At 35.9% G+C, this 21,185-nt stretch overlaps 1 protein-coding gene across 4 annotated transcripts in view; it reads right to left on the bottom strand.

The window, feature by feature from the left end:
- DENND4C (DENN domain containing 4C) overlaps positions 1-21,185 on the bottom strand; it is a 119,541-nt gene that overhangs the window by 71,607 nt on the left and 26,749 nt on the right. For all 4 annotated transcript variants that reach the window (XM_030292749.1, XM_030292751.1, XM_030292750.1 and 1 more), the window contains exons 2-5: positions 14,814-15,135; positions 4,454-4,706; positions 3,273-3,342; positions 1,027-1,196 (exon numbers count right to left, since the gene is read on the bottom strand). In XM_030292749.1, coding sequence (XP_030148609.1) covers positions 1,027-1,196; positions 3,273-3,342; positions 4,454-4,706; positions 14,814-15,118 — 798 coding nt within the window. In that variant the 5' untranslated portion in view covers positions 15,119-15,135. The remainder of the gene's footprint in view (positions 1-1,026; positions 1,197-3,272; positions 3,343-4,453; positions 4,707-14,813; positions 15,136-21,185) is intronic.

Here is a 21,185-nt window from a genome sequence, read left to right as displayed (position 1 = left end):
GTGTGAGGTCTCTCCCCTCTCCATGCTGGTGATGTCCCTCTCTCCCACAGACAGTCCTATAGGTCCCTTTTGTTCCCAACCACTTCTCTGCCCTTCTTACCCTCTTCTATGCGGTCTCTTCTCAACATTTAGTTGTGGAGTTTATTCTGGCAGGCTGTTTTCTGGGTTATTTACACTGATATGAGTGTCACCTAGTTGTATCCATGGGAACAGGTGAGCCCAGGATCCTCCTACTCTGCCAACTTTCCTGAAGTCTGGTTAGTACTTTCTACATGCTGTTTAAACGATCTTTGCTTACTCCCTCTATTTTAATATATTATTTGTCTTCTGATCCTCAGTGACAACTGAGTGAGAATCCTGATCCTCAGGATATTCATTAAATATCCACTAGTCTTTCTGATTCTATCCTCTACATTTTTAAATTCTTTTCTATGTTTTTCTGTGCCACATTTGAGGTAACCTATCTTGCACTTCATTAATTTCCCCTTCATGTATGTCTTATCTGCTGTTCAAACCACTTGCTGAATCTTTAATTTTAAGGGCTGTATTTTTCATTTCTAGACACCTAATTCTGTTCTCAGGCTGTCTATTCATTTCACAAAATATACTGTTCTCTGATTCATTTGAATCAGTCCAATTATATATTCAGGGTTTTTTTTCATATTGTCATTCTATCATTTCGGCATCCTCAGGGTTTAATCCAGCTTTGTACTGTGTCTTGTTGATTCTTCCTATGGACTTTACGTCTTCTAACTTTTATTATAATCTTATCTTGAAGCTTGAGTTTTGGGGGTATCTCTCTAGAAAGACTTTGTATCTGCTTCTGTACAAGTTCCAGAGGTATCAGCATCCTGATACCAATTGTCATGTTGACTTCTCACCTTGGGCATTATGGTATAAATTTAACCCAAAATATATCATGTCCAAATAATCCTAACATTCAAATAAACTTACATCAGATTAATCGTTTTATGGAATTAAAAACATGGGACAAAACAGGTTTAATAAAAGAGGAAAAAAATCTACCTTTTCAGCAGAAGAACCTGTCAGAACAAAAGTTGAAAAAACTGGAAGTGGATATTTGGTTTGAGGATCCCAACATTCAATAGTAGCTCCCATTGGAAGGCAGAAGAGAGGTACAGATTCTGAGAGTGGAAATGACTCATAGTCATCTTCTGGATATCTAAAAATTAAACCTTTTGGAGAAAGAGACAATAATAAATTTTTAAATAGTTACTTTTCCATAAATTATATCTGATACATATTAATAGGATATTTTAATAGCAAATTTCATGGAAATATTTATGTGTGAAATTTCAAAATAAATTTTTCTCTTGCCATATCAGAAATTTAAATAAATTAACAAATTTACCATTTTTTAAAAATTATGGACTTATAGTTCATTATAACATTAAAATGTATTGAATATACAAGCTAAAACTATTCAACAGGATCACCAACCTCAATGTATTCTCTTCTACATACCACAACATCTTATGGAGAGTGGTAAGGAACATAAAGGAAAATTTACTAACTACTTCAGTAAAAAATTCAGGGAAGGAGTGTTATGAAATAATGCCAAGGCAACAGAAATTATCAGAGCCCCTAAACTCATCTTGAGAGAGCAGCAGTATAAAAAGCATTCAACATGAAAAGTAAACAAGACAGAAATCTTGTGGCTGAATACAAAGTATGTGAGACCAACAAAGCAAGAGCAGGGGGCACTCTAGCAAGCATAACAAAGCCCCTTCAGAATAAAGTAGCCATAAAGCATCAGTTCATTAGCCTCTGATGTCTCTAATAGGCAGACCACCTCTAAGTTAAAATCTTGAAAGTCAGTAGCAGAATTCTGAGTTAAAATTCAGTGTGCAAAACTCTACGTTCTAAAAACATGTCTTTAATCAAACACCTGAATACTTTCACAAACCTTGTTTCTATAAGGGTTTCTTTTTTAAAATGATACTTTTTCCGCTCCCCCCCCCCACACACAGACAAATTTAGGAAATCACATACAATCAACACATTACAGCAGTATTACCAGTATCACATTTTAAAATGATACTGAAATTTATAATTATTAGATGCTGCCTTCATTTTTATATTAAAAATTACATGGTCTGGTTTATTAGCATGAATGTCTTTAAGAAGACAATTGAGATTTTTAAGAAGACAATATGGGATTTGCCAGACTTCCCTGAAGTAAAACTTTATTCCAAAAATTGTGGCAGCTGGGTGGCTCAGTTGGTTAAGTGTCTGACTCTTGATTTCAGTTCAGGTCATGATCTCACAGTCGTTAGATCAAGCCCCACATTGGGCTCTGCACTGAGCATGGAGCCTGCTTAAGATATTCTCTCTCTCTCTCTCTCTCTCTCTCTCTCTCTCTCTCTCTTTCTCCCTCTCCCTCTGCCCCTCTCCCCGGCTTGCACACGCTCTCTTTCTCTCTCTCAAAATAAATAAACATTAACAATAATAATTATAAAATAAACAAAAACTGTGCATGATCAAAAAGTAACTGACACTGCTTCTTTTCACAAGGAAGTATTCCAGTATCTTCTATTTACAACTGGAGCATACCTGTAGTTTCAGTTTTTATCCCACCATACCAGTGGGATGAAGAGGTCACACTTAAATCTTTACAGCCCTTGACACTTTACTGTGCAGTAAGAATGTGGCGATAGATTTCTCAAACACTTCATGGCAGAAAAGTTTCTCAGGCCCTCCTCTCCTCCATATAGCTGATTCTTTGCAACAAAGGAGAAAGGAAGCAAGTCCACCTTTCATGGCAAGTAACATGTGGTTTCAAATCAGACACACAGAGATAAGAGAAGGAAATGTAAGAAGTAAAGATGCAGTTTGACACCTTTCCGATTGCCAAAATATAAAAGGTCAGAGAGAGTAAGCAGTTTTTCACTGAACTGTTAAATGTCTTAGTGTAGACTAAAAGCTTGAATGTTCACTTCACAAACGCTTACCTGGGATGAAAATTTCTACTTAACAACATGTTTGCGGGGGGGGGGGTGTAATATTAATATATCTTGTAATATGTAATGTATTTAAGAAAACTTATACTTTTACAGCCTTTACATGCTAAAATTATAGATAATTCAATTTAGGAATAGACCAATCCCATAAACTACATAAGGGAGCATACATCGTCTCCTCCAACCAAATGTTAATGTTAGGTGAGTGTGATGACCACTACACTACAGAAACTAACCAAATGTTAATGTACAACAATAACTACAGTAACAAATTTTTTTAAATTTACTCACCAGCTTTGTATGCTATTGCATTAGAAGCAGGCACAGACTTCTTATAACACAGAAATACACTGGAACCCCACTGTAAAATATAAATTATTTTTTAAGAAAACCAAAGAGTGAAAATAAATTGATTCTGTTGAATGTCTTCTAAAGATTCTATTTATTCACTGAAGTCTATGTAAAACACACATTATCAAACAGACTACAGACTATAAAAAAATAGCAAAACATGAAGTTCAGAACACTAAAAGAAAGGAGTAAAAAAACATTGCCACAAAAATTAAATTGATTAAAAAAAAAACAGTTTTGAAAAGTTTAGAATGGTGTAATCAGACACTTTGAAAGAAACAGCACAAAGTTGAGTGGGCCGTAGGGCCCAAACTAAGGAAGACTGCGGTAACTGAGAAGCTATGATGTCATTACCTCCAGGGGCAAACTGTCTTGACTAATAGCCATGGGTACATCAGACATCTTTGCCTATATCACATTAAAGCTAGTAACAGATTTATCAAAAATATTTCTCAGAATAAATCTGACCCAGTAGTAAACTTCAGTCTCACAGAAGTATAAATCAGAGGTGCTTAAGAGACTCAATCAGTTAAGCATCCAACTTCAGCTCAGGCCATGATCTCACGGTTTGTAGGTTCAAGCCCCACGTCAGGCTCTGTGCTGACAGCTCAGAGCCTGGAGCCTGCTTCAGATGCTGTGTCTCCTCCCTCTCTCTCTCTCTCTCTGCCCCTCTCCTGCTCACACTCTGTCTCTGTCTTTAAAAAAAAAAAAAAAAAAAAATCCAAAAAAAAAGCCATGTAATACTACAATAATTAAAATAAATAAATATAAGGGGAGTTCTCTATCCAGTCTCCCTAGAGCTGTCCATAAAGATACCTCTAAAACACAAAAGCTAACAAAACCTCTATATTAGTGTAACATAGGCAATATTAGCACATACCAAAAAAAATTTTTTAAATCCCTGACTTTAAGTATTTATTTTTTCAATGAAATTATTCCAAAAATCAGATAGCTAAGGATCTTAAAAATTACTATGAATCATAAAAGAGATAAAAATAATTTTTAAAAAACATGAAAATAAAAACAGAGTAAATTATACACCCAATAATAAACAGGAATCCAAAAATTATCCTTCTTGGGGGTTGGTGTTAACAGTACATATGCAACAACTTTATTCTTACCATTCCACAATTTAAGTTTTTGTCAACCTTGCAGAAAGTATGAGGAGGGGTTTCTCCTTTACTGGTTACAATAACACAGATATCAGTTACAGCCAAGGAATTCTGGGGTCGAATTAGAGGAGCTCTTCGATAAGTGATAAAGATTCTTTGTGAAGTAGTTGAACTATTGTTGACATTGGCACAGCGACCATAGGGTGTGGCTTGGATCACTTCGCATCCTGGAATAAGCCTTTCTTTCCCTTCATATAAAACTCTGCATGGCAGGGAGGGGAGAAATAGATAGGTAGATAGGTAAGTAAACATAATTCTGGCTTTCCTCTCGAAAACAAACCAACAAAAAAATGGGGGGGGGGGTGAGTTCCTTTACTGTTTCTCAAATCTTAATTGTAAACCAAAAGTAAGATCATTACTTTGGGAATTATAGATCTCTTAACTATTTTTTTCAAAGCTGGAATATAATTTTAAGAGCAAATAAGATCAAATAACTTAATTTTTTTATTGCTTATTACAAGAAACATATGAAGCAAGAAAGGGGCAACACCACAAACATCCCAAGGTTGATTCCTAGATCAAGTATTCAGATGTTTCCACAAAATTTCCTTCATAATTCCTGTCAAAACTTTACCTTTAAAATCCTTTGACTAAAACTACAAAACAGGGGCGCCTGGGTGGCGCAGTCGGTTAAGCGTCCGACTTCAGCCAGGTCACGATCTCGCGGTCCGTGAGTTCGAGCCCCGCGTCAGGCTCTGGGCTGATGGCTCAGAGCCTGGAGCCTGTTTCCGATTCTGTGTCTCCCTCTCTCTCTGCCCCTCTCCCGTTCATGCTCTGTCTCTCTCTGTCCCAAAAATAAATAAACGTTAAAAAAAAAAAAAAAAAAAAGAACAAAGTTGGAGGACTCACACTCTCCCATTTCAAAAGTTACTATAAATCTAGTCATCAGCAGTGTGGTGCCCCCATAAAGGTAAACATATAGACCAATGGAATGGCATGGGAAGTGCAGAATTAAACCCATACATTTACAGTCAACTGATTCTGACAAGAGTGCCAAGATAATTCAATAGGAAGAAAACAGTCTTTTCAACAAATGGTGCTGGAACAACTGGGTATCAAATGCAAAAGAAAAAGAAGTTGAATCCCTTCCTTATACTACATATAAGAAATGGATCAAACACTTAAATGTGAGAGCTAGAATGACAAAACTGTTAGACAAAAAACTGTAAAATTTATTAAAAAAAATAAAAATTTGTGACCTTGAATTCTACAAAGCCTTCTTATATAGGATACCAAAAGCACAAGTGACAAAAGAAAAAATTTTAAAAAACTGGACTTTATCAAAATAAAAAACTTCCATGCCACAAGTGATACCACCAAGAAAGTGAAAAGACAATGGACAGAATGTGAGAAAATATTTGCAAATCATGTATCTAATTAGAGAAATCTTTCCAGAATATGTAAAGAACTCTTACAAATCAATATAGAGATAAATAACAATTTAAAATGGATATAGGACTGACAAAGAATATATGGAAATTCTCTGTACTATCCTTTTTTTTTTTTTAATGTTTTTATTTATTTTTGAAGGAGACAGAGAGAGACAGAGCATGAGCGGGGGAGGAGCATAGAAAGAGGGAGACACAGAATTCGAAGCAGGCCCCAGGCTCTGAGCTGTCAGCACAGAGCCCATGCAGGGCTCGAACTCATGAACTATGAGATCATGACCTGAGCTGAAGTCAGACTCTTAACCGACTAAGCCACCCAGGCCCCCCATTCTCTGTCTTATCCTTAACAACTCTTCTGTAAAACTAAAATTATTTTAAAATAAAACAGTTTTTCTTTTTTTAAGTGGGCAAAGAATCTAAATAGGCATTTGCCCAAAGAAGATACGGCTGAAAACATGAACAGATGCTCACCATATTAGCCATTAGGGAATTACAAATCAAAGCCACAATAACACTTCATATACACTGGGAAGACTATAATCAAAAAGACAGATAATTACAAATTGGTAAGGTGAGAGTGTAGAGAAAGTAGAATCCTTATACCAAGATGGTGGGAATCAACTGCTTTGGAAAACAGTCTGACAGTTCCTCAAAGGGTTTAAACATGGAGCTTCTGTATGACTCAGCAAGTCTACTCCCAGGTATATACCCAAAAGAAATGAAAACATACATCTGCACAAATACTGGTACACAAATACACATTTAACAGCATTATTCATAACAGCCAAAAAGTGGAAACAATCAAACATCAACTAAGGAATAGATGCATAGAATGTGGCACACCCATATAACAGAATATTGTTCAGCAATAAAAAGCAATGAAGTACTAACATGTGGCACAAATCCATGAACCCTATCAACAAAGGCCACATGTAGTATGATTCCATTTATAGGAAATGTGCAGAATAGGCATGTCTATAGAGACAGAAAGTAAACTAGTAGTTGCCTAGGGCTAGAGAGTAGAAAGGGGTAGCAGAGAGTGACTACTAATGAATATGGAGTTTCCTTTTAGGGTGATGAAATATTCTAAAATTGGCTGGGATGACAGCTGCACAAATCTGTGAATATACTAAAGACCAATAAATTCTACACTTGAGATGGTTGAATTGTGTGATATCTGAATTATATACGTCAATGAAGCTGTTAGAACCCAACTAAATATTAAAATAAAAAGCCTCTATATTTAAATCAGGATAGTATTAGCAAATCACTAAACAGAAAGAACGAACACAAAAATAATCTAGTATGATAATGGTGACATCTCAAAATACTGCTGGAAAGATGGACCTTTTTATTTTAATTTTTTTTTTTTAATGTTTGTTTATTTTTGAGACAGAGAGAGACAGAGCATGAACGGGGGAGGGGCAGAGAGAGGGAGACACAGAATCTGAAACAGGCTCCAGGCTCTGAGCTGTCAGCACAGAGCCCGACGCGGGGATCGAACTCACGGACCGCGAGATCGTGACCTGAGCCGAAGTCGGCCGCTCAACCGACTGAGCCACCCAGGTGCCCCAAGATGGACCTTTTTTAATTTAATAAGCAGTGCTTGAATAACTGAATTGCCATTTTGGGGAAAAAAATTCTATCTGTACTTCACACTGTACACCAGAAAAAGCTCCCAATGGATCACAGAGATAAATGTCAAGAATGAAACCATACCAGTACTAAAAGAAAATCAGGGGAAACTAGGTGGCTCAATTGGTTGAGCGTCCGACTCTTGATTTCGGCTCAGGCCATGATCCCAGGGAGGTGGGATCGAGCCCCATGTCCAGCCCTGCACGGAGCATGGAGCCTGCTGAAGATTCTCTCTCTCCCCCTCTGCCCTTCTTCCCTGCTCACACACACCTCTAAAATAAAATATAAAAAGAAAGAAAACCTAGCAGTGGGAAAAGTGTAACTATGACTCAAAATCTAGAAGCAATAAAGAGGAGTAATAAACTTCATCAAATAAACTTTACATGACAAAAAACACAAGTCAAAAGACAAATTATAAACTTGGAGAAAACATTTGGAGACTTATTTCACAAAAAGTTTACCTTTCTAATACATAAAAATGTCCTTTAAAAAAAACAACAAATACATATGTATCAAAAAAGAAGCCAAAACCGTTTCTAAAAAGATATGGTCTTTAAACATATGAAAAATGCTTAATCTCATTAAAATTACTCTGACACATCATTTCTTGACTATGAGACTGACAAAAATTCAAAAATTTGATCCCGTATTTTGTGGATGGGACTATAGGGAAAGCAGCACTTACATATACTGATTGTGGGAGAATAAAATGATGGGACACAATGGAGAGAAATTTGGGAACATTTAACAAAATTATGAATGCATTTATCTTTTATCCCAGCAATTCCCTTTTAGGGCTACCTGAAAATATACTTCCACAAATATGTAATAATATATGCACAGTTATTCACTAAAGCATTCTTGTAATAGCACAAGACTGGACAGAACCCAAATGTCCATCAATAGAGGTTTGGATGAACAAAGTATATACATCCACAGAAATAAGTACTATAGAGCTATAAAAAAAGAATGAGAAAGATTTCCATGTTCAGATATGGAAATACACTGTTGGGTGAAAAAAACAAAGTTTAAAATAGTGACCACAGAATTTATATTTTGTTTAAGAGGAAGAATTAAAAATCCTTTTTATGTTTGTAAAAACACACAGTAAAAGGATAAATCAGAAACTACATTAACAGAGAAAGGGAGGGCAGAAAGTATAGAGAAGAAAGTAGAGAAAATAAAGACTGAAGCATTATTTCCCTAAATATAGCTTTTTACATGTTTTGAACTATTACATTTTCCATATTAAGAGAAAAAATTTTTTAAACAAATGAAACACAAATAGAAACAGATGAACCTAACTGCATAGCAAATTGGTAACATAACCATATAAGAAATACTATTTCATGGGGCACCTGGGTGGCTCAGTTGGTTATGCATCCATCTGATTCTTGATTTTGGCTCAGGTCATGATCTCACAGTTCATGAGTTCGAGCCCTGCATCGGGCTCCACGCTGACAGTGTGGAGCCTACTTGGGATTCTCTCTCTCTTCCTCTCTCTCAAAATAAAAAAATAAACTTAAAAAAATACTATTTCATATAATTTTTTAACACAGTAAGTACTCTGTAAATGCTTGATGGGTCTTATTCTAGGGGCAAGAACTCAGTAAACAGGTTTACTATTGGTAGTAATAGCGATATTGTAATTTTGAAATTATGTATATAAGATAAAGCAATAAGTAACATGTTTATGATTTAAGAACCAAGATTTTAGGTGTAAGAGAAACAAGATACAATCCAAAATGAGTTAAGAAAACGTTCTTTAATGTTAAATTTGATCTTGAAATGTTAATATGAACTCATGATTTAAAAAATAGAGATAAAAATAGACACCTCAGTAACAATGAATACAAATAGCTCTAGATTTTGATTGACAAAGCAGTCAGCTGGAAAGGGATCCCACTGGCCAAACCTGGGACAATTTGAGCAAACCGAATAAGGACTGGAATAGATTGTTATCACATGGAATAAATTAAAATCCATAGTTTTAATTATTCTTGAAACAATAAAAAAACAAGAGAGAATAAGAAAGCTCTCCACTCAATCTCTTCAAGAAAAATGAGTTAAAAATTTTATTTTTTAAATGACAGAATTAGAAAAGTCTCATTTTACATCCCCCACCAACCCACCCATGCAAGATCTAATTCAAATAATGATCAATGGATGCTAAAAAATGAGAAGTGTAAAAGAGCAAGGAACAAGATATTTAAACAATGCCCACAACTCCACAAATAACAAAGAAAATAAAAATGCCTTTACCATAGGTATGTGGCAATTACCATCTCTTTTTTTTAATTTTTTTTAACGTTTATTTATTTTTGAGAAGAGAGAGACAGAGCATGAGCGGGGGAGGAGAGAGAAAGAGGGAGACACAGAATCTGAAACAGGCTCCAGGCTCTGAACTGTCAGCACAGAGCCTGACGAGGGGCTTGAACTCACGGACTGCGAGATCATGACCTGAGCCGAAGTCAGATGCTTGACTAAGCCACCCAGGCGCCCCAATTACCATCTTAACTTAAGTGACTGAACTTAATATCACTAATTATGGGACAGTCTGTCACTACCTGCTGTCCTGGTGTCAGCACTACCTGTAAGTATTCTTGCCAAAAATATTTAACATAAATTTAAATTAGGCTTTGAAACTCACATCTAACTGATAGGAAATACTGATGATAAGGTAACAAATTAAACAACATAATGAGGAAAGAATCAGATAAATCTGGACTGTGAGGCATTCTAAAACTTCTTTTCAAAGTTTTTTTAAATTTGTTTTTAGAGAGAGAGCATGCATGTGAGTGAGGGAGGGGCAGAGAGAAAGGGAGAGAAAATGCCAAGCGGTCTCTGCACTGCCAGCACAGAGTCCAAGGCAGGGCTCGAACCCACAGACCGTGAGGTCATGACCTGAGCTGAAACCAAGAGATGGACGCTCAACCAACCGAGTAGTGTGGGGGGCATTCTATAAGACAACTGGCCAAGACTCTTCAAAATGTCAATACGTAATACTAAAATGTTGGGGAGATAAAGAGACTAAAGAGGCATTATAACCAAATGCAATGGATTAAATAAATAAATAAATAAATAAATAACCAAATGCAATGGATAAACGATGACAGGACCCTGAATATTTTTTTTTTAAAGGTTGTAAAAGATATTCTTGGGATAATTGTGAATATTTGGATAGGGAACAGATATTGAAAATATGACAGAATTATTAATTTTCTATATACCATTGTTATACAGGAGCATGTCTTAAGGGATGCACACTGAAGCATTCATGGGAGAATTGTCATGGTATCTCCAGCCTCCTTTCAAGTAGTTTAGCAAAAATATGGAAAAACATTAATTTGTTGAAACTAGGTAGAAAGTATACTATTCATTATATTATATAGTCTATCATTCAGGAAGAAAGGATACTGGTATTTATTATAATATTCAATTAACTTTTCTGTATGTTTGAAAATTTTCAAAAAAAAAAACAAAAGTGCTGGAGAAAAATTCATTTGAAAGTCAATGAATCTGATAAGTAGAGGAAGATAAGGACTGTATACAGTAGTCTGTGATTCTTCATCTTAATACACACATCTGACACATAAGATAATATACTGTACTATTTAAATCATACTTTATAGAGTATTTGATATTACAGGGGATTATCAGATCTTACATACTTTAACTTAATTTTTTCCAGAAAAAAAAACAATTAGTTTTAATAAATAGCTCATCTCAGTTTTTAGAAGGCAAAAAGGTCAGAAGTTTGACAAGAGTATTTCATGAATGAATGAATGAACAGTTGAATGAACTAGGTACCTGCCTTTGTAGTGGCCATAGGCTTTCCAAACCTCACTAGTGTGCTTAAATGGAAGGTGGGGCAGACAGGTCAAAATATTTCAGTCACCAGATATTAATATATACACACACACACACACACACACACACACACACACATATCGGGGGTGGAGGAGTGGCAGGAGAGCAAGTAAGAGAGAGAGAGAAAGACAGAGAGAGAGAGAGAGAGAGAGAGAGAGAGAGAGAGAATCCCAAGCAGGCTCCATGCTCAGCCCACAGCAACAGATGACCTGAGCTGAAACCAAGAGTTGGACATTCAACCCACTGAGCCACCCAGGCACCCCACAATTATTTGATCTGGAAAGAAAAATTTACAATTATGATTAACTAAAAGACAATTCAACCTACACTCTAGCAAACCTGGATTAATAAACTACCATAACAAGCCTAGATATGTATGAAAGAGCCACTTGCAACCTGAAAGTATGTAAGTATAATTATCTAAGTCATCATTTTATTTTTAAGTTGTGCCCCTGAACCACAAGCAACAACAATCTCTGAAAGATTCACATCCTTTCAATTACAATTGTATGGGAGTGGGGGGCCGGTATGAAGAAAAGGATATGAAAAGATGGCCTTTAAGAATAACTGGCTGACAGTGAACAGTGAGGCCTGAAACATGTTATGTCCCTGGCTTGATTCCCTTCAACTGACATGAATATTGCCAAAATTTTACCCTATACCCATCCTTCTATAGCTATTACCTATCTTAATAAAATCATACAGAAAATGAAAAGCACTGACAGTAAAACCATTACATGTCCTGAATTACTCCCCCAGAACCAATAACTTATGTTTCTACCCATTTAACCCCCTTGCCCATTCTCAAAAGTCCCTCCCATTAAAGGCTAATCCAATCACCTATGCTGTTGACATTATCCCTTCAATCTGTTTCAGAATTTTATTCTAATATATCCTCATTCCTATATTTTCAACCCTTTCTTTTCCATTGGTTTCTCCCCTTCAAATAAAGATGTTCAAGGTTATCCCCTGGAAGAAAGGTAAAAAACAGCCCATGACTCCGTATTGCCTCATCCCCCCAGGTATCCTCAACTGCTGCTTCTAGGAATTTTGAGAAAATATAGATTCTGATTCAGTAGGTCTGGGGCAGTGCCTGAGATTCTGAATTTCTAACATGTTCCCAAGCCCTACAGATGATACTGGTTCAAGGACTACATCTTGAACAGCAAGGCCCAGTACTATCTTCTCTTAAAGTCAAGCTTTCAAAAAAAAGCCTCTATTGATCAAATTCCAATCATTTCTCAACCACCTGGCTCCTGTGCTTAATATATAAAGTTGTATGACCACCATCCTAACTGTATTGACTTGAAGGAAAATCACAGAAGCTAAACAGGGTGGCCAATACTAAGAAGTTAAACAGATGCTACATAAAGGTCAAGTAAGATAAGGACAAATCATCCTCTGACTTTGGAAATTTGAACATAGCGAGGACCTTAGGACCATTTCACCAGAGCTCTACTGCAAAAGTAGAGGAGGTGATGAGTACAACCAAGCAGTGGCCAAATGGAACAGCTCACTACCTTTCTTAATATCTGCACAACTATTAACAGAAAAAGTAGCAACCATTTAAAAAACAAACAAACAAACAAACAAACAAACAAAAAGAACAACTCCATGGGACAATCAGGGAAATTTGGACGTATGATGATATTAAATAATCATTTTTACGGTGTGGTATTGTGATTATATTAAGAGATTTGACATAAAAAGTCAATGTAATACATCACAATAGAAAGAAGGAAATAAATATCTGCATGATCTCAATTAACACAGAAAAGGCATCTGAAAAAATGCAACACACTTTCATGATAAAATCTCTCATAAAATCAGAAGTAGAAGGAACCTTTCTTAACATGATAAATGGCATTTATGAAAAACCCACACCTAACACCATATTCAATAGTGAAAGACTGAAAGCTTCCCACCTTAGATCAGGAATAAGACATAGGTGCCTTTTCCGCTACTGCTATTCCACACTGTACTGTAAGTTCTAACCAGAGCAGTAAGACAAGGGAGAAAATACAACAAACTGCAAAGGGAGCAGGAAAAACTAGCTCTACTTACAGATGAAATGACCCTATGTATTAAAAAAATCCCCAAATATCCAAAAGAAAGCTATGAGAGCTAACAAATTCATCAAAGTTGTAGGGTATAAGATTAACATATAAAATTAAAATTCAGCTGTGTTCGTATATAACAGCAATGAATAATCCAAAAAGGAAATTAAAAAAAAAATACCATTTTTAATGGAACCCAAAAGAATATGTAGGAATAAAATTAATCAAGGAGGTGAAAGACTCATACACTAAAAACTACAAAACACTGCTGAAAGAAATTAAAGACCTAAATAAAGGGAAAGAGATCTCACATTCAAAAGTTAGAAAGCTTAGTGGTATAAAAGTGGCAGTACTCCCTAAATTGATCTATAGATTAAATGCAATCCCCACCAAATTCTGACTTCATGTTTTGCATAAATGGACAAGCTGATCCCAAACTTCCTAAGATGTTCTCAAATACCTGTATGTTTTAAGTAACTGAGGATAATTGTAATAAACAGAACAGCTTAATAAATGACATGTATACATGACAAGTATTATAGGTATTCTAAAAACATAGCTTGGGGCGCCTGGGTGGCGCAGTCGGTTAAGCGTCCGACTTCAGCCAGGTCACGATCTCGCGGTCCGTGAGTTCGAGCCCCGCGTCGGGCTCTGGGCTGATGGCTCAGAGCCTGGAGCCTGTTTCCGATTCTGTGTCTCCCTCTCTCTCTGCCCCTCCCCCGTTCATGCTCTGTCTCTCTCTGTCCCAAAAATAAATAAACGTTGAAAAAAAAATAAATAAAAATAAAAACATAGCTTGTTTACAAAAGAGTCAATGTAGACATTTTTGGGATAAAAGTTTTTACAAAGAATGTATTTCCCTGGCTGTGGACTAGATACTAATACCTCATAACCACTACACTCACTCTAAATGGTAAATACCTCCCCCCTCCTGGCATTTAAAACCACACAACACAATTACATTTTTTAAAACAGGAATGCTCCTTTGTTAAATGAGTTCAGGGCTTCACAAAACTTCACCACATAACCCAAGTAGCTCCTTAAAAATATAATCTTTTATTATACCTTCTTGTTCTTTTATGTTTAATTAATAAGCTTATCTGATAAGTACAACAGAAATGGAATCACATTTCAGGCTCTAATGCCTTCATTTCAATATGCTTTTGAAAGGAAATGATCTCATGATTCAAGTACAATGCAGAGAAATTCAGTAAGCGTGGATAGAGATATGTAATATCTTACTAACTTGATCCTGAAGTAACAAATAATAGAACTATCAAAAAATTCAAATTTCTATTCCCATGCACCTTAAATAGTGTTATTTCCTTCACTATAGCAAAAGAAAATAAGTCACCATACCCAATGTCGGTAAGGGGTGGTTTGTCTCTTGCTCTCTTATAACAGAGGAAAAGTTCGGGGCTTTTCAGACTTCCATAGTTCAAATTTGCTTGGAGAGCTGATGGAGTGGCTTCAACACAGGTGTAACCTTCAGGTACTGTCTCCCCAGCAGATTTGTTAATAACTGCAATGTCTGTAATTGGAGCTTTAGGCCCAGTTGACTTAGTATCTAAACGATTTATTTCTTGATCCAAAAGAGTAGATGTGTCAGTGAGACCTGCCACAACAAAGTAGTCAGTCACTCTTGGCCCTTTGTCTTCTATCATGGCTGCTATTGTATTTCCTACAAAAGGAAAAAAGGAAAAAAGACGTCAATTAAAGAAAATACTTTATCTTGACTCATTAAAATTAAAATACTCCTGAGTTAACAGTGATCAACTAGCATACTTTCCAGTTGGATTTATAATCAAATTGTTGTCATTCTATAGAAGAAGCCTGTTTTGGTATCATGTTGTCAGTTTTTACCTCCTATAAAATACAAGTTTACAACATCAATTCATTTACAAGGCAACTATGATCCTTTCATGTGCCGAGGCTCTGTTAAGAATTATTAAAGTGTCAGAGTTGGGCTATGGTGCTCTGCTTTCAGCAAAATGCACTTAATGAACAATATTCAGACCATTTAAGAAATCATTCTTTTTTTTTTTTAAGAAAGATCTTTTTTTTTTTAATGTTTATTTATTTGTTTTGAAAGAGAGAGAGAGGGCGGGCAGGCAGGCGGGAGAGAGGGAGGGAGGAAAGGGCACAGAGACAGGGAGAGAGAAAGAACTCCAAGCAGACTGCACACTGTTAGCACAGAGCCTGATGCAGGGCTTGAACTCACGAACTGTGAGATCATGACCTGAGCAGAAACCAAGAGTTGGATGCTTAACCAACTGAGCCATTCAGGAGCCTCAGAAATCATTCTCTTTTAGGTTACAGAATTCCTAGAGCTAACCACATTTAAACAAATGAATTGAGTTCATCATGAATTAAGTCAAGATCTAAGACAAAAAAATAGAGGTAACGGTAATAAATATAATCAAACTAGTCTCTTAATCCAGTTAGGGGTCTGTTCCTTCTGGCTAAGAAACTTTCTGGAAACACCATGTAAACTAAGGAAGTTTAGGAATCATTAAATATTTCATACATAAATACCAAACAGAGCATAAAAAACTGTAACCAAAGAAGACAAAATTATATAAAACACACATTGAGACTTAGGTACTATATGGTAGAAACCCAGAGAATATGAACGCTGAGTCAAGACTTCTTTCTATAATCTCTAAATTTGGCACCTCTAAAAATAAAATTAAGCTTCTGCAGTTTTAAGTATTTCCATGGATTTTATGTGCTTTTTAAAATTATAAATATCTATGCACCAAATACAGGAGCCCCCAAATATATAAAACATTTAATCACAAACATAAGCAACCTTATTGATAAGAATGTGGTAATTGCAGGGGACTTTAATACTCCACTTACAACAATGGATAGATCAACTAGACACAGCATCAATAAAGAAATAAGGGCCCTGAATGGTACATTGGATCAGATGGACTTGACAGATATATTTAGAACTCTGCATCCCAAAGCAATAGAATATGCTTTCTTCTTGAGTACACATGGAACATTCTCCAAGATAGATCACATACTGGGTCACAAAACAGGCCTTCTTAAGTATAAAAGAATTGAGATCATACCATGCACACTTTCAGACCGCAATGCTATGAAACTTGAAATCAACCACAGGAAAAAGTCTGGAAAACCTCCAAAGGTTAAAGAACACCCTACTAAAGAATGAATGGGCCAACCAGGCAATTAGAGAAGAAATTTAAAAATATATGGAAACAAATGAAAATGAAAATACAACAATCCAAACGCTTTAGGATGAAGAGAAGGCAGTCTTGAGAGGAAAATACATTGCAATCCAGGGCTATCTCAAGAAATAAGAAAAATCCCAAATACAAAATCTAACAGCACACCTAGAAGAAATAGAAGCAGAACAGCAAAGACACCCCAAACCCAGCAGAAGAAGAGAAATAATAAAGATCAGAGCAGAAATAAACAATATAGAATCTAAAAAAAACAGTAGAGCAGATCAATGAAACCAAGAGTCAGTTTTTTGAAAAAATAAACAAAATTGATAAACCCCTAGCCAGGCTTCTCAAAAAGAAAAGGGAGAGGAGCCAAATAGATAAAATCATGAATAAAAATGGAATTATTACAACCAATTCCTCAGAAGTACAAGCAATTATCAGGGAATACTATGAAAAATTATATGCCAACAAACTGGACAACCTGTAAGAAATGGACAAATTCCTAAGCACCCACACACTTCCAAAACTCAAACAGGAAGAAATAGAGTATTTGAACAGACCCATAACCAGTGAAGAAGTTGAATCAGTTATCAAAAATCTCCCAACAAATAAGAGTCCAGGACCAGATGGCTTCTCAGAGGAATTCTACCAGACATTGAAAGCAGAGATAATACCTATCCTTCTCAAGCTGTTCCAAAAAATAGAAAGGGAAGGAAAACTTCCAGACTCATTCTATGAAGCCAGCATTACTTTGATTCCCAAACCAGACAGAGACCCAGCAAAAAAAAAAAAGAGAACGACAGGCCAATATCCCTGATGAATATGGAAGCAAAAATTCCCAACAAGATACTAGCAAATCGAATTCAACAGCATATAAAAAGAATTATTCACCATGATCAAGTGGGATTCATTCCTGGGCTGCAGGGCTGATTCAATATTTGCAAATCAATCAATGTGATACATCACATTAATAAAAGAAAAGAACCATATGATCCTGTCAATCGATGCAGAAAAAGCATTTGACAAAATTTAGCATCCTTTCTTAATAAAAACTCCCGAGAAAGTTGGGCTAGAAGGAATATACTTCAACATCATAAAAGCCATTTATGAAAAGCTCACCACTAATATCATCCTCAATGGGGAAAAACTGAGAGCCTTCCCACTGAGATCAGGAACATGACAGGGATGTCCACTCTCACTGCTGTTGTTTAACATACTGTTGGAAGTTCTAGCATCAGCAATCAGACAACAAAAGGAAGTCAAAGGCATCAAAATTGGCAAAGATGAAGTCAAGCTTTCACTTTTTGCAGATGACATGATACTATACATGGAAAACCTAACAGACTCCACCAAAAGTCTGCTAGAACTGATACATAAATTCAGCAAAGTCACAGGATACAAAATCAATGTACAGAAATCAGTTGCATTCTTATACACTAATAATGAAGCAACAGAAAGACAAAAAGAAACTGATCCCATTCACAATTGCACCAAGAAGCATAAAATACCTAGGAATAAACCTAACCAAAGATGTAAAAGATCTGTATGCTGAAAACTATAGAAAGCTTATGAAAGAAATTGAAGAAGATACAAAGAAATGGAAAAACATTCTGTGCTCATGGATTGGAAGAATAAATATTGTTAAAATGTCAATACTACCCAAAGCAATCTACACATTCAATGTAATCCCAATCAAAATTGCATCAGCATTCTTCTCGAAGCTAGAACAAGCTATCCTAAAGTTTATATGCACCCACAAAAGACCGCAAATAGCCAAAGTAATATTGAAGAAGAAAACCAAAGCGGGTGGCATCACAATCCCAGACTTTAGCGTCTACTACAAAGCTATAATCATCAAGACAGCATGGTATTGGCACAAAAACAGACACACAGACCAATGGAATAGAGACTCCAGAATTGGACCCACAAATGTATGGCCAACTAATCTTTGACAAAGCAGGAAAGAATATCCGATGGAAAAAAGACAGTCTCTTTAACAAATGGTGCTGGGAGAACTGGACAGCAACATGCAGAAGAATGAAACTAGACCACTTTCTTACACCATTCACAAAAATAAACTCAAAATGGATGAACGACCTGAATGTGAGACAGGAAACCATCAAACCCCTAGAGGAGAAAGCAGGAAAAAAACCTCTCTGACCTCAGCTGCAGCAATTTCTTACTTGACACATCTCCAAAGGCAAAGGAATTAAAAGCAAAAATGAACTATTGGGACCTCATCAAGATAAAAAGCTTCTGCACTGCAAAGGAAACAATCAAAACTAAAAGGCAACCAACGGAATGGGAAAAGATATTTGCAAATGACATATTGGACAAAGAGTTAGTATCCAAAATATATAAAGAACTCACCAAACTCCACATCTGAAAAACAAATAATCCAGTGAAGAAATGGGCAGAAGACATGAATAGACACTTCTCTACAGAAGACATCCAGATGGCCAACAGGCACATGAAAAGATGCTCAACGTCACTCCTCATCAGGGAAATACAAATGAAAACCACACTGAGATATCACCACATGCCAATCAGAATGGCTAAAATGAACAAATCAGGAGACTATAGATGCTGGAGAGGATGTGGATAAATGGGAACCCTCTTGCACTGTTGGTGGGAATGCAAACTGGTGTAGCCGCTCTGGAAAACAGTGCGGAGGTTCCTCAAAAAATTTAAAATAGATCTACCTTATGACCCAGCAATAGCACTGCTAAGAATTTACCCAAGGGATACAGGAGTGCTGATGCATAGGGGCACTTGTACCCCAATGTTTATAGCAGCACTTTCAACAATAGCCAAATTATGGAAAGAGCCTAAATGTTCTTCAATTGATGAATGGATAAAGAAGTTTGGGTTTATATATACAATGGAATACTACTTGGCAATGAGAAAGAATGAAATCTAGCCATTTGTAGCAACGTGGATGGAACTGGAGAGTGTTATGCTAAGTGAAATAAGTCATACAGAGAAAGACAGATCCCATATGTTTTCACTCTTATGTGGATCCTGAGAAACTTAACAGAAGACCATGGGGGAGGGGAAGGAAAAAAAAAGTTAGAGAGGGAGACAGCCAAACCATAAGAGACTCTTAAAAACTGAGAATAAACTGAGGGTTGATGGGGGGTGGGAGGGAGGGGAAAGTGGGTGATGGCATTGAGGAGGGCACCTGTTGGGATGAGCACTGGGTGTTGTATGGAAACCAATTTGACAATAAATTTCATATTAAAAAATAAAAATAAAAACTTTAAGTATAATTTACACACAATAAAATGTACATATTAAGTGTAAAATTTGGTAAATTTTCATAAATATATATACCTGTGAAACCATTAACAATCAAGATAGTAAACATACCCATCAAAACTCCAAATTTTCTTATACCTCTGTATCCCTCTATAGGCAATTATCCCTCCCTCTATAGGCAATGAATTATCTGCTGTCATATAGTTTTTAGAACTGATACACATGGAATCATACAGTATATATTCTTTTTTTTTCTGGCTTTTTTCATAATTATTTTGAGATTCATTCATGTTTGTGTTTATATCAATAATTCATTCCTTTTTATATTTAAAAAATATTTTTTTAATTAATCTCTACACCAAAATGGGGCTCAAACCCACAACTCTGAGATCCAAAGTCACATGCTCTACCAACTGAGCCAGCCAGGTACCCCTCCCTCATTGCTATTTATAACTAAGTAGTATTCCACTGTTGAGTATACCACAATGTTTATCTATTTACCTTTATTAATATTATCTTTATTAATAATATTAATACCTTAATAGGGTTATTTTAAGTTTGGAGTTATTATAAATAAAGCTGTCTGGGGCATCTGGGTGGCTCAGTCAGTTAAGTGTCCAACTTTTGGTTTCACTTCAGGTCACGATCTCATGGTTTGTGAATTTGAGACCCACAATGGGTTCTGCACTGACAGTGCGGAGCCTGCTAGGAATTCTTTCTCTCTCTCTCTCTCTCAAAATACACATCTCTTTCCCTACACACTCTCTCTCTCAAAATAAATAAATAAACTTAAAAAAAATAAATAAAGCTATCATAAACACCCATATATTAGCCTTATGGACAAATGCTTTCATTTATCTTAGGTCAATTCCTAAGAGGAAAGGACTGGATCACCTGCTAGGTATATGTAATTCTAAAATACTGCCAAACCGTTTCCTAGAGTGTACCATTTTATGAGAGTTCCAGTCGTTCCACATCCTCTCTAAAGTTGTATAAGGTCAGTCTTTTTAACAGACACTATAACATGCCTATAGTGAAACTTTATAGTTTTAATTTGTATCTTTCTAATGACTAGTGATGCTAACTAGCTTTTCATGTGTTTATTTTCTATCCATGAATTTTCTTCAGTGAAATTTCTGTTCAAATCTTAGCTTGTTTTTTACTTGGGCTGTTAGCCATTCTTGAGTTTTGAAAAGTTCTTTATATATTCTGTAGACAAGTCATTTATCAAGCATATACTTAGCAAGTATTTTCTTGTCTTTTCACTCTAATAGTG

Source organism: Lynx canadensis, chromosome D4 (assembly GCF_007474595.2).
Source record: "Lynx canadensis isolate LIC74 chromosome D4, mLynCan4.pri.v2, whole genome shotgun sequence".
Classification (NCBI taxonomy): domain Eukaryota; kingdom Metazoa; phylum Chordata; class Mammalia; order Carnivora; family Felidae; genus Lynx; species Lynx canadensis.
Note: the sequence above shows the minus strand (reverse complement) of the source record. Positions and strands in the feature narration are given on the sequence as shown.